Source organism: Cucurbita pepo, chromosome 10, assembly GCF_057944985.1.
Source record: "Cucurbita pepo subsp. pepo isolate OVF chromosome 10, ASM5794498v1, whole genome shotgun sequence".
NCBI lineage: Eukaryota > Viridiplantae > Streptophyta > Magnoliopsida > Cucurbitales > Cucurbitaceae > Cucurbita > Cucurbita pepo.
The window spans coordinates 528,927-541,652 of record NC_141807.1 but is presented as its reverse complement, the minus strand read 5'-3'; the positions used below and the strand labels follow the sequence as shown (position 1 = coordinate 541,652).

Here is a 12,726-nt window from a genome sequence, read left to right as displayed (position 1 = left end):
TGTAATTTTTAATTTTCACTTTAAAATATTAAATTTGAATCAATTTTGCATTTTATTGTTTATAAAATTACTTATGTACTTTAAAAATTACAATATTACTTTAGTAATTTTCATTTCAGTATTGGAATATTTAAAATAAAAAATAGTTTTGGAAAGTAGAGTAATATTATAATTAATTTTAGAAAGATGAGAAAAGGTTATAAAATTAAGGGTAAATTATCCTGAATCGTTTGTAATAATGATTAATAACAAATTAATTTTTAATTAAAAAAATGTGAGCGCGTGTTCACAGAAACCAAAAACGAATCACTTGCCGGCTAAACACTAAAAAAAAGATAATATTAATTTTTTTTCTTTTATTTTTATAATACACCCATTCTTTTTATTTCATTTTTTATATTTTTGAAAATATATAAATTTAATTACAATATTAAGTGGCCTAACTCTCAAATTTATTTTATTTTAATTATTTTATTAATTCATAGCAAATTGAATTTCATAGTCGATGATATAATTAGTTGAACTATGGGAGTCGAGGGGCAAAAATGGAAAGGAGATTGGTTTGATAGAGGCAGAAGACAGTGTGAATGTTGGTGGGGGCAATAAGATAGCACGCTTGAGGCAGGGGCACGTGTCACTGTCGAAAGCGTGTGAGCTCGTTTCTCAATGGCAATATAATACCCACACCCACGTGTCACGGTCACATGACCCTGCTACGCTGGCATCTCCACGTGTCACGGTATCCCTGACCTTACCCTTGCATCAAATGTGGGCCGTGAGTATAGAAATGATGGATCTGGGCTGTAGCGGGTATGTTTCAGGCCCAGTCTAAACCCTAACCGCAGCTGCAGAGTTCTTGTTGCCATCGTTCGTCTTTGTTTGTTTCCCGCTCTGCTGGTTTCGTAACTTGGATTTTGGCGTCAAAAGTTCAGATATGGCTGCTGCTTTTGCTTCGAAATGTTCCCGAGGTATGCGATTTTCTGAAATAGTGGATACTGGAACTTCTTTTGTTCTTTGATTCGGAGATGCTAATGCTATAAGATTTGTAGCCTATTCTTTTAGGATTTTTCTGCCTCGAACCTTGATTTGAGCTGATTCAGCTTAGGAAATGCTGGTTTTTCTGTTTCTTTCTGACTGCTAGCAAAACAATTCTAATTTCGTGTTGCTCATCTTATATATTTGCTCCTGTTTTAATGTTACTGATCATATAGCACCGTGGAGTTGAAGTGGCATTTATACATTGGTTAGTTTGAATACTTCTTAAACTAGTTTGATCTTTCCAACTTGATAATTTGTGCACACGATGATGTAAAATTTATCTTAACTTTGATATTTCGATATTTTACTTGTCTTATTTTGGTTTGTATTTCTAGTTGTTATGAAACTCATTTTGGCATATTGTTTAGGGTTCATGGTATGATGTAAAATTTATCTTAACTTTGAGATTTCGATATTTTACTTGTCTTATTTTGGTTTGTATTTCTAGTTGTTGTGAAACTCATTTTGGCATATTGTTTCGTGCTCAATGATCCTGGAAAATTAAACTAGTCGGCCGTTCATTGTTGGGTGGACTCGGAAAAAATTTGTCTGGTTCATTGACCGCATCGAATGCGACAGTATGCAGCAGTTTCATCTCGCAGGTCTGGTTCTCTGAAATTTTAATCTACTCATCTGAATTTCAACCCTAAAATGATAGTTGAAGGAAAAAAAAAATGTATAGTAGATTCATATGCATGAACACGGAGGGTAAGGAAACAGAGGATTGCAAAGTTACATGCATCTAATACTATTTATACAAAGATTACTATGCAAGGGATAGTATGGCTAAAATAGGTATTTAGAAACACAGCATTCTTGCAGAACATCTAGAGAAGTTGGTTATGAGGCTAGTGTGGATAATTTGGGTATAGTTTAAGATCTAGCTGTTTGCAAATATTTTCCTGGATTGAAGCGATAGAAACTCAGTGTTCATAACCTGAATTTGTGCTTTGCTTCTTAAATTGGATGGTTTTTATTTTCTGCACATCGACATATAATCATTAATATCTTGAAGTGCTACTGAAATGAAGGAAGTACTGATATATAGTTTTAAGAGGAATAAAATAGTTTGAAAAGATACATTGAAATTTTAAAGTCATTGCAAGTAGCATAAAATGCTGATGATAATCGATACACTACTATCAACATTTGATCCTACCTTATGTATTGTTATCTTTTGCAGCAACAAAGAACTTTCATACAGATGAGAACTGTGCTAAAAGTAGTGGACAATTCAGGGGCAAAAAAGGTGATGTGCATACAAGCATTGAAGGGAAAGAAAGGAGCACGACTAGGAGACACTATAGTCGCATCAGTGAAGGAAGCACATCCTAATGGAAAAGTAAAGAAAGGAAAGGTTGTATATGGTGTAGTTGTGCGAGCGGCAATGCAAAAAGGTCGTTGTGATGGGAGTGAGGTCAAGTTTGATGATAATGCTGTTGTACTTGTGGATAAGCAAGGTCAACCTATTGGAACTAGAGTGTTTGGCCCAGTCCCTCACGAACTGAGGAAGAAAAAGCACGTAAAGATTCTTACTTTGGCCGAGCACATTGCCTGAAACCAATTAATCAGATTGGAGCCAAGGCTCGTAACTTCTCGACGATGCGCCCAAATGTGTACCCCATTGGGATTTATTGGAAGAAAGAAAAGGAGTATGCAAAAAACATATGATAAATTGTGTTTGGCAAATAATAACAGGAAAGCTGTTGCAGTTGCTACTGGCGTTGCTGTTTCTCAGGTTCTTCCCAACATTCTTCCTCACATCATTGCATGAAAGTTATAGATCGTTCTGTGGTCCAGTTAGGCAGTTACCATATATATTTTGTTTGAATTTTAACAAACTATGATGTGATCGGTTAGTGTTCGAACCTGGTTCTCTAATACTCAAATGCCATGCTGAAAACTTTAAATTTAGTTTGAAGGCGTCTTTTGTGGATGTGTTTGTCTATCTATAATTTAAGTCAAAAGTCATTTGTAGCTCAAACCCATCATACAGCGGGAATTTGGCCTTGAATGGCAAGAGTAATATCACCGTTTGCATTACAATTTCATTATGAACCCCAACACTTGATAGGGTAGCTTGGAGTTCATGTGAACTAATATAAATTTCTAGCATCGGTCGATTCCTAGGATCAATGGGATGAAATTATTTGGACAATTTTCATATATCCAATAATATAGATCGTACTTTTTCTCCTGTACTTTTTTTATTGGATCAATTTTAATTTTAGACTTAAAAGTTAAGATTGCATCATTCACAATGAACTCGTAAATCGTAAATCGTTAGAAATGGTGACATCGACCAATTTTAATCATATGGGGGCTAAGTGAAAAACTAATATCTATATATATATATATATTAAGTATATCTTGCATTTCTAATCTTTGATTGAATTTGTGACATTTTATTATTAGTAGAAAAAGGGTTATTATAAGTTGAATTCGGAATAAAAAACTTCTTGGTATTGTGTGTCTCATATTTGCCCTCCCCCTGGCTACCATAAATCCACAATCGAATCTTCACATCAGTGGCAATAACGTAAAACAAAACAACAGACTGAATCTTCAGTTGTGATTTGACTGTGCACAAAATTCTCTGTTTTTGGCCGCAACTTAATGAACACCATAAACTCTCGACCCCATGAATGGCCTGAATTGGCCGAGTCAATGTCCTAATTCCAAGGAACCTTTCCCCTCTAAAACCATAAACCAATCAGATCATAATCCACAATTCCGACACAATAAAAAACAAAATCAAATTCCCAGATTCCAAATCCCCTTGAATGGCCACAATCCCATTTCGATCATGAATCTAACAACACCAACAACAGCAATGGACGACCCTCATAAGCTTCAGAACCTACCCTCTTTCAAACTCTCCCGCTACTCCTCTACCGTCCGAGACTCCGACGCCGGCGATGACCTCCGCTACACCAGCTTGAAGGACATTCTTCTGAACTCCCCGTCCTACAGCGGCGTTAATGAGTTCAACGAGTTCAATTTGTCGAATATTACGATCCGAAACGAGCTCGTGAAAAGGGCCGCGTCGGCGTACCTTCAATCGGCGGCGATCTTGGTCGGCCGAAATGAGAGCTGTTTCGTGGGATTCTGGGAGAGGCTCAGGATCAAACTCGCCGCCCTCCGCTCCCGTTGGTGTGATTGCTTTCCCCGCTTTTTTGGCTTCTTTAGGTTCGCCTTTTAGACTAAGTCTAGACCTCCGCTTTTCAATTCATCTCTTTATTCAGTTTTGGGAATTGGGTTTTTTTTCTTCCTTCCATTGGAAAGGAGAAAAAAAAAAAAAAAAAAAAAACTTTTATTTTGACATTCCTTCTTTTGTCAATGCTTTTTTATTCCCTTTTTACCCTCTAGTTTTTTCTTTCTTTTTCTTTTATTATTTTGTAAAAATTGTACATTTTTTAAAATCATCTTTTTATTTTTTATTTTTTTACAAATTGTCATTATTTTCGCATATCTAAAGAAAATATTTATAACTATAAAAAAATAATAACTTTAAAAGTAAAGAAAAATCCACTAGAATGAGTTACTTATCCTTGGTTGTAGGGTCTATTCTTGTAAATAAAAGGAATTTCCGAGGGGAGGAAAATGAAATACGGTAAGAAATGAGGGACTAGAATGCAATTAATGTAACATTTCGGTAGAAGGCAAGTTAAAAAGGTTAACGGTTAAGAGGAGGGAAAGAGGGGAAGGCAGAATTCTGACGGCGTCACGATCCTCGAGAAGAAAAGGACAGGAGACAACGCTGACCGTCAAACGACGGCGTTTCAGTCGTTGTTTGTCGGGTTGTCGGCATCACACCCCCCAGTTTTCCCTTCCTTCGTTTTATTCACTTCTGTCCTTTTCCACAAAATCCCCTCCCCCCTTCTTTTCGGGTAATACTGTAACGACGTCGTTTCTTTTTGAGTAATATTAATTTACCTTTATTTATTATTTATCATCTCACAGTCAAAAGCATTCTGTTATATTGATTTTATTCGGATTATTAAGCTAAATAAATTAAATTAATTAGGAGATAACAAAAAAAAAAAAAAAAAAAAGTGGGTCCCGCCGTCAGACACATTGGCAGTTAAATTTGTATGACTCCGAACTTTGACCGCTGACTGCCACCTCACCAAAAACAAATAAATCCGAATTTTATTTATTTATTTATTTATTTGAAAACTATGAAAATCAGTATATATTAAATTAAAAAAATTCGGTTGAAAAATAAAATTACATATCAATCACGTCGAACAGAAGCACGCGCTGTAGGAAAAAAAGAAAAAAAAAAAAAAGAAAAAAGAAAAAAGAAAAGGCAATGTCGGAGTCCGTACATTCAATTCAACAGTATGAGAGCACCATAAAACCACAGAATCAGCAGCACTCACAGAGAATCAAAACCAGAGAGGAAAAAAAAGATTTAAGCAAGCAATGGAAATGGAATTAGCGAACCCGTACGAGGTGGTCCGGCAGCTGGCGGAGTGCAATGCGGTGGTTGTTTTCAGCATCAGCGGTTGCTGCATGTGCACCGTCGTCAAGCGTCTCCTCTTCGGCCTCGGCGTCGGCCCCACCGTCGTCGAACTCGACCACCTCTCCCATCCTTCCGCCGACGACATTCAAGCCGTCCTCCACCACCTCCTCCCTCACCAGCCCCACCCCATCCCCGCCGTGTTCGTCGGCGGCAAGTTCCTCGGCGGCCTCGACACCCTCATGTCTTCCCACATCAATGGCTCCCTCGTCCCGCTCCTGAAGCAAGCCGGCGCTCTCTGGCTCTGATATCACTTTTCTCCTAAAAATTATCTCTACCTTTATCTTAATTTCGTGGTTCAAATTTGTGATGTGTTCTAAATGTTATATAGTTTATTAAGGGAAAATTTGAAAAGGGTATTTATGTCTTTTTGTCCTCATCTTCAAACTGCATGCCTATGTGAAGAACACGATGGAGGTATTTTGGGATCTCTGAGTATCATTGGAGAATGATATGATTGGCCCAATTTTTAGAAATTTTTTTTTTTTTTCTTCAATTTTACCCATAGATTTTTTTTTTTTTTTTTTTTTTTTAATCACTACGTTCATTTTAATAAAAAATAAATAACAAAAATCTATATGTGGAAATAAAGGGTTGAAAATGCAATTTAAAATAAATAAAATTATAAAAACAATCCTGTCTTATTAAAAAAAAAATCATTAATTATTTTTAAAATTTTATTTTTTAAGTAGAAAAGTCAGTGGTTGAAATTTAATATGGAGATGTAAAATTGATTGAATAATGAATTTGGTTTGCATTTATTAAGCATTATGAATTAAATAAATATTAAATTCCATTTTATTGAAGATCGGTAATTTAAAAGTAAAACAGAAGTTGGGGGAATTGCAATTTGGAAGACGATCAATTTTCAGTGCCTCTCTTTCTCTTTGAATTTCTTGGCCAAGTCTTCGCGTAGCGCCGACAAGATCTTTCTACTTTTTTTTCTCCCATTTTCCGGCCGCCGGAGACAGGATCTCTTTGAATATAGTCGCCGGAAGTGATAGTTGGGGTAATGGGTCCGAGATGCAGATGGGGTTTGATGATGGGCGGTGCTCTTGTCGCCGTTTTTCTTGCGGTGGCTATGACTTCCCGGACCGCTCCTATGATTTCGCTCTTTGGTCGCACCAATAAGCCCTGTCGTTGTGGTGATGTACGTTTTCAGAACCTTAATTGTCTCTATGGTTGTGTTGATGTATGTTGAAGCTTAGCATTTCTTCAAGTTGTCTTTGATTTGAAGTATCGTTCTCTCTTGTGCTGCTGAAATTGGGAGTTAGATGAATCAGGATGATTTGGAATCTTTGTTTTGTTGATGTTTTATGCAAAATTAAGTTTCTGTGCTTTGAATTATGGAATTGATATCTTCCATCTTCCATTAATGGAAACGAGATTTCTTCCATTTAAGCTGTTTGATTCTTAATGCACAGGATACTCCCAAGTACAGTGGTATGGTGGAGGGTTGTTGTTGTGATTATGAGACTGTTGATCGACTAAATGAGGAAGTTCTGTATCCGTCCCTTCAAGAGCTTGTTAAAACTCCATTCTTCCGCTATTTCAAGGTGAGCTTAAATTTAATTGGATGATTTTGATGAACTGATATTATACCATATCTTGTTATATTATGGATCTAAACGCCAATTTGAAACAAAACCCTGTGCACTAAGGCTCCTTTTGGCTGTAATTTCTAAGTCTATAAGAACTACAAGAACTTGACAGGACGCGAGAGAATTTTGGAATGGAAAAGCAATGTGATGTAAAGCCTGTTCTGTTTAATACATTTGCGTCGTGTATTGTAATATACTTGTATCAGTTGTTGTGTTATACGCATCAAGCTTACTAGCATGCCTACTGCCAATGCTGGATCATCATTTTCACAGGTTAAGTTGTGGTGTGATTGTCCCTTTTGGCCTGACGATGGTATGTGCCGATTGCGAGATTGTAGTGTTTGTGAATGCCCAGATAATGAGTTCCCTGAATCTTTTAAAAAGCCCCGTATCCTTTCATCCGAGGCCTTTGTTTGTCAAGAGGGAAAGCCCCAAGCTACTGTGGATCGTACGCTAGATCGTAAAGCTTTCAAAGGGTGGACTGAAGTAGACAATCCCTGGACCAATGATGATGAGACTGATGATGGTGTGTTATATAAAATACAACGGTTTAGTAAGAACATTGGTTATTCTGTTGTCGAGTTGCTTATTTGTTTCCATTTGATTTGTTTTTACCAGCTGAGATGACATATGTAAACCTTCAACTGAACCCTGAACGCTACACCGGATACACTGGTCCATCTGCTAGAAGGATTTGGGATGCTGTCTATTCAGAAAACTGCCCAAAATGTAACATCTCGCTCTCGGTCTCTTTGTTTCTCCACCTCTCTAAGTGCATAGTAATTTATGGATATCTATTATTCATTCTCAACATACATTTATGAACAAATGAACACCGAGTAGAGAGATGTGGGCTAAGATTCCTGGAACCATTGTTAACTGATAACTCAGCGTAGCAGAACAGCTGGTTAAAAGTACTGCACGATGATCTCTATTTTCCATGTTTGAGTAGCAATTTTCAGTCATGGTCACCAATTAAAACGTCTGCGGCTCTCTCAAGAATTAGTGATAAAATGTGTTCATTTGATTCCTTATGGGACTTATGATCTCTTTTGGATGCTCAAACTTGATGTTATGTTTGCTGCATATCCTGTTGCTCTCATATTAAAGATAAAATGTTAGCATTCATTGTATGTTGTAGGTACATCATGAACATCTTCTTTATTCCATGAATCATGTCTTGATCTTTTTGTTTCTTTTCTTTTGCCAGATCCATCAGAAGAGTTATGCCAAGAGGAAAGAATATTATACAAATTGATATCTGGTCTACATTCCTCTATTTCGGTCCACATAGCTGCAGATTATCTGATTGATGAGTCTAAAAATTTGGTACAGTTTCTATTTCATCAAACTTCTCAAATGCCGTGGTTATAGTCTAAAATATTTTCTTTCCCTTGCAGTGGGGTCAAAATCTTTCTTTGCTGTATGATCGTGTCCTGAGATATCCAGATCGTGTAAGAAACTTGTACTTCACGTATCTCTTCGTTCTCCGAGCTGTGACAAAAGTGAGTAGAAACATGGCCCTAACGATATGTCTCTCTTAATAGTTATTTGATGGTATTGTTTGTGTTTATGCTTAATATATCCACTTTGGGGTGGATTCTTGTTGCAATTACATCTAGGCCACGGAGTATCTAGAGCATGCCGAATACGATACTGGTAACGTAAATGAAGACCTGAAGACACAATCCTTGATGAAACAGCTGCTTTTCAATTCTAAATTACAAGCTGCTTGCCCACTTCCATTTGATGAAGCCAAGTTATGGAAAGGTCAAAAAGGACCAGAATTGAAGCGGCAAATACAAAAACAATTCAGAAACATCAGGTGGTTCTTTTAGGCCACACCCTTTTTCTTTTGATCATTTGATGAAATATTATGTAAGTAGTAACTGTAACTCTCTTCTTGTATGTCATGCAGCGCGCTGATGGATTGTGTCGGGTGTGAGAAATGTCGACTTTGGGGGAAGCTTCAGGTTCTTGGACTCGGTACTGCATTGAAGATCCTCTTCTCTGGTGATGATCATCAAGAACACTCGAGTCTGGATGTAAGTAATTCTGAATTATCAACCTCAATATCTTCGATTGATTGTTTGTTGGGGAGACATTTCTGGACTTATGATTCTTCATGTCCAAGTATTCATTATAAGCACTTAAAAGTCATATTTGAACTTGGAACTAAGTGTGACAAGACAAAGTAGATTCATGGCATATTCGAACTTATCTCGAGTAGTCTTTTGAATTTCTGGATGAATCATCTTACGTATCTGACCTAATTCGTTTCCGTGGGTTACAGTTGCAAAGGAATGAAGTAATTGCCCTCATGAACCTACTCAATCGGCTATCGGAATCAGTCAAATTCGTCCATGAAGTCGGTCCATCTGCTGAAACTACAATGGAAGGACGAATTGCTGCTCCCGTCACAGAAAGTTGTCCATTTCATAGAATGTGGGCATCCATATTCAATAGCTAGCCCAAACATTGATTATAGGTTAAATCTTTGTAACTGAGGAAACTGTTGAAATTATGTACCATAACAGCCATGAATAACTATAGCAGCGAGAGTTTTTTGTGATCACTACAATAGTTGTAGTTACAAAAACATTGGAGAAACTAAATCTGGTAAGCCATGAGAGATACTGTTGTTGTAAAATGGATTTTGAAGAAGGTAAGATAATAACCCTTCCACAGAACCTGCTTTGCCATGATATAGAGACCTTGTTCCTTGTACTTGTATTACCATTGATTCAGTTTGATTTTGATTCGTACGGGTTCACCATGAAATCAATATATAGCAGCGGAAATGAAGTCTATAATTCAAAGGTTGCGAACCAAATAAACTCTGTTAAACTGTTTTGGGTATGTAGTAGTCATATTGTCACACAGAAAATGAAGAATACATACAGGACGCAAATATTGTATGTACTTCACTGTTTTCACAACTGAATAGAGTATCAGCCCATTTAGATCAGACGACCAATTTTGTGCATGAGCAGCTCCCTTGCAGACGGAAGAACCGTCAGATGCCCAAGTCAGAGTGAAAACAGTATCAAATATCTTTATTGCCTTCTGCACAAAATGAACAAAACAAAAAAAAAAAAAAGGATATTCAGACATGGTAGTATTTATAAATTTAATATTAGAAATGCGAAAGTCAAAACCGAAATGGTTATCAAACGGGGTCTAAACATTCTACCAAAATTTTAAAAACCAAATATTATATGGTGCAAGTCGGCCTGAATACCACGGTTGTTCTTTTCTAAATGAGTAAAAAAAAAACTTAGAAGATGATGATCTAAGCAAATCCTAAAATGCTATTGAACACATCATTACCTAGCGGGATTTCCTTTGACGTTTGCTAGGTTTCATTGTTTCCTTTCTTGGATCATCAGGTGCTTTTAACTCAATATATGGCTGCAAGCATATCATAACACAATATGAAGTAAAAAACAATCAAATTAAACTATTGGACTTTCTATATGTAAAAGAATCTCTCAGATCCAGAAAGTATATCATTACCATCGTGAAAATGGCATTTATGTTTAGTTCAAACACATATTTTCTCTATGACTAATAGCTACCTAAAGCCTGTTCCTTAATCCCTTACAATCCTGGATATTAGTATAACTATCAGAAATAAACTGCCAGCCAAAAGCCAAACCTGCTATATTATACTCTTTATAATCTTGTGGTAAACGCAGGTGAATAATTGAAGGCTACAAGTCTCGAATCAAATAAAAGTCCACAGTGCGTGTATATATATGTGTGTGTATGTCGGAGTCACAGTGAAGAGAAATTATTCAATGTACTGACAGTTTTTTACATTGGATTTTTATGAGAGAAGTACCTCAAATTTGGTTCGTTTTGAATCCACGTTTAACGCTTATTATGAGGCAGACACATAGAATAATTTTCCAAGAAATTGTAGATACTAATCCAATTTACAGGTTTGAAACTTGTCTGGCCTAGGAGGAGGCTAGAAAGGCACAACAGAGGAGACCAAGCTATACGATAGAATCAAAGCCTAAATGGAAGGCAATGGAAAGAGGACTTAAAAAAGTATACATTAAAAGGTTAAAAGATTTGGACACTAGGCAGAAGGGGGCTTAAACTCAAACTATTAGTTATGGAAGAAACCTTCAGTTCAAACATCTGGCTCATGGACAATTACTCGAGATTTGTAACAGCTCAAGCCCACGCTAGCAATATTGTTCTTTTTGGGTTTTCCCTTCTACACTTCCCTTCAAGGTTTTAAAACGCGTCTACTAGGAAAAGGTTTCCACGCCCTCTCAAACTAACGTTGGATCTCACAAGATTAGTGGTTTAGTAGGACATTTGCTCAATCAAAGAAAACTTCAACAGCTCAAGTATTGAATGATTAAGATAAAACTTCCCAAGAAAATAACGTTGAAACAAAAGGAATATAAGGCTGAATTTCAAACCTCGTCCCACTTTCTTTGTAGCTCAAGAAGCTCTTGGCAGTATACAAGACACTCAGCATGATACGCAGCAGCTAGTTCTTTTATCAAGGCCTTTCGTTTAATGATACCAATCACTTCAAAAGAAAAGAAAAAAAAGAATGATCAGTTCAATTACAGTTTATAGAACTGGAAGAATTTTAAGAGAAACGTCTCTGGAAACATCCCCAACAATGTCTTTGTCTACCATTCAAATTGGGAATGGAGCCAATTCGTCCATTCCCATAGCTACAATGTGTAAAGAAATAAGGGGAAAACCCCCATTACTCGGGAGTTAAGATCAGAACCACCCAGCCCTAATAAATCCCCAAAAGGCAATCAATAGCAAACAAAACCCAACAGACGAAAAAATTCATCAAACAACGCTAAACAGAAAGCCCTCGGAATGAAGAAATCAAGATGAATAAATGAATATTACTTCGACTGGGATCGAACGAAGGCGGAGGCAGTGGCGGAGGTGCAGAATCGACTTCGAGCGGAGGAGGTTGAGATTCAGATTGGGGTTGTTGCGATTCGTCAGCCATGGATGCGTCTCGAACGAAAGGAAAATGAATCGAATCGATGGGGAGATGGGAGAGGGCAATAAAAAAGCTCAATCTCCGTAGTGAATCTTCGTAATAGGACTCATATTTGGTATTGCCCAAATGACAGAGACAGGGATGTCGTCGTCGTCGTCGTCGTCGTCGTCGTCTCCGAGAATTGGAATAGGGTTCGTTCTTTGTTACAGTGCTTCGGAGAAGATGAGTCAAATTGGGCCGTCAATGGCATCGCTTCCCCTATTTATTTACTTCACCACTCTGATCACTGTCCCCAAAAATCCTCCATCGGTTTCCAGATAAGAGATCCATGAAAGCTGCCGTCTTTGATTCTTTCATTCTCCTTCATCACTTTTTCCCTCTTTTTTGTGGAATATTTGGCTGCATTTATCTGCCCACAAACTAAAGATTTAGTCTCACTAATCTCAAATTTTCATGAAACTTTTCGTCAAATTAGGTTCTAATTATGCTTTCTCATAACTTAATTTGTTTATGAATACAATTTACATTGAAAACACAATGTTTAAGATTTTGAATTCATAGATATGATT

General features: G+C 37.0%; 4 protein-coding genes across 4 annotated transcripts; 3 read left to right on the top strand and 1 right to left on the bottom strand.

The window, feature by feature from the left end:
* Positions 1-807: 807 nt before the first annotated feature.
* Positions 808-2,952, top strand: LOC111804535 (large ribosomal subunit protein uL14mz). Its single transcript, XM_023689379.2, has 3 exons — positions 808-968; positions 1,549-1,640; positions 2,222-2,952. Exons 1-3 carry the CDS (start codon positions 935-937, stop codon positions 2,594-2,596), a joined length of 501 nt encoding a protein of 166 aa, XP_023545147.1. The 5' UTR covers positions 808-934; the 3' UTR covers positions 2,597-2,952.
* A 2,331-nt stretch (positions 2,953-5,283) lies between these two features.
* Positions 5,284-5,917, top strand: LOC111803656 (glutaredoxin-C9-like). The gene has a single exon (XM_023688167.2). It carries the CDS (start codon positions 5,467-5,469, stop codon positions 5,809-5,811), a length of 345 nt encoding a protein of 114 aa, XP_023543935.1. The 5' UTR covers positions 5,284-5,466; the 3' UTR covers positions 5,812-5,917.
* Positions 5,918-6,371: 454 nt separating this feature from the next.
* Positions 6,372-9,891, top strand: LOC111803941 (endoplasmic reticulum oxidoreductin-2). Its single transcript, XM_023688564.2, has 9 exons — positions 6,372-6,713; positions 6,988-7,119; positions 7,438-7,690; positions 7,783-7,893; positions 8,375-8,493; positions 8,565-8,669; positions 8,787-8,989; positions 9,083-9,209; positions 9,458-9,891. The coding sequence occupies exons 1-9, from the start codon at positions 6,576-6,578 to the stop codon at positions 9,632-9,634; spliced, it is 1,365 nt and encodes a 454-aa protein (XP_023544332.1). The 5' UTR covers positions 6,372-6,575; the 3' UTR covers positions 9,635-9,891.
* Positions 9,892-9,953: 62 nt separating this feature from the next.
* LOC111803942 (uncharacterized) lies at positions 9,954-12,593 on the bottom strand. The gene is made up of 4 exons (XM_087127561.1): positions 12,058-12,593; positions 11,604-11,716; positions 10,495-10,575; positions 9,954-10,230 (listed from the first exon to the last, which is right to left on the bottom strand). Exons 1-3 carry the CDS (start codon positions 12,161-12,163, stop codon positions 10,495-10,497), a joined length of 300 nt encoding a protein of 99 aa, XP_086983687.1. The 5' UTR covers positions 12,164-12,593; the 3' UTR covers positions 9,954-10,230.
* Between the last annotated feature and the right edge of the window lie 133 nt (positions 12,594-12,726).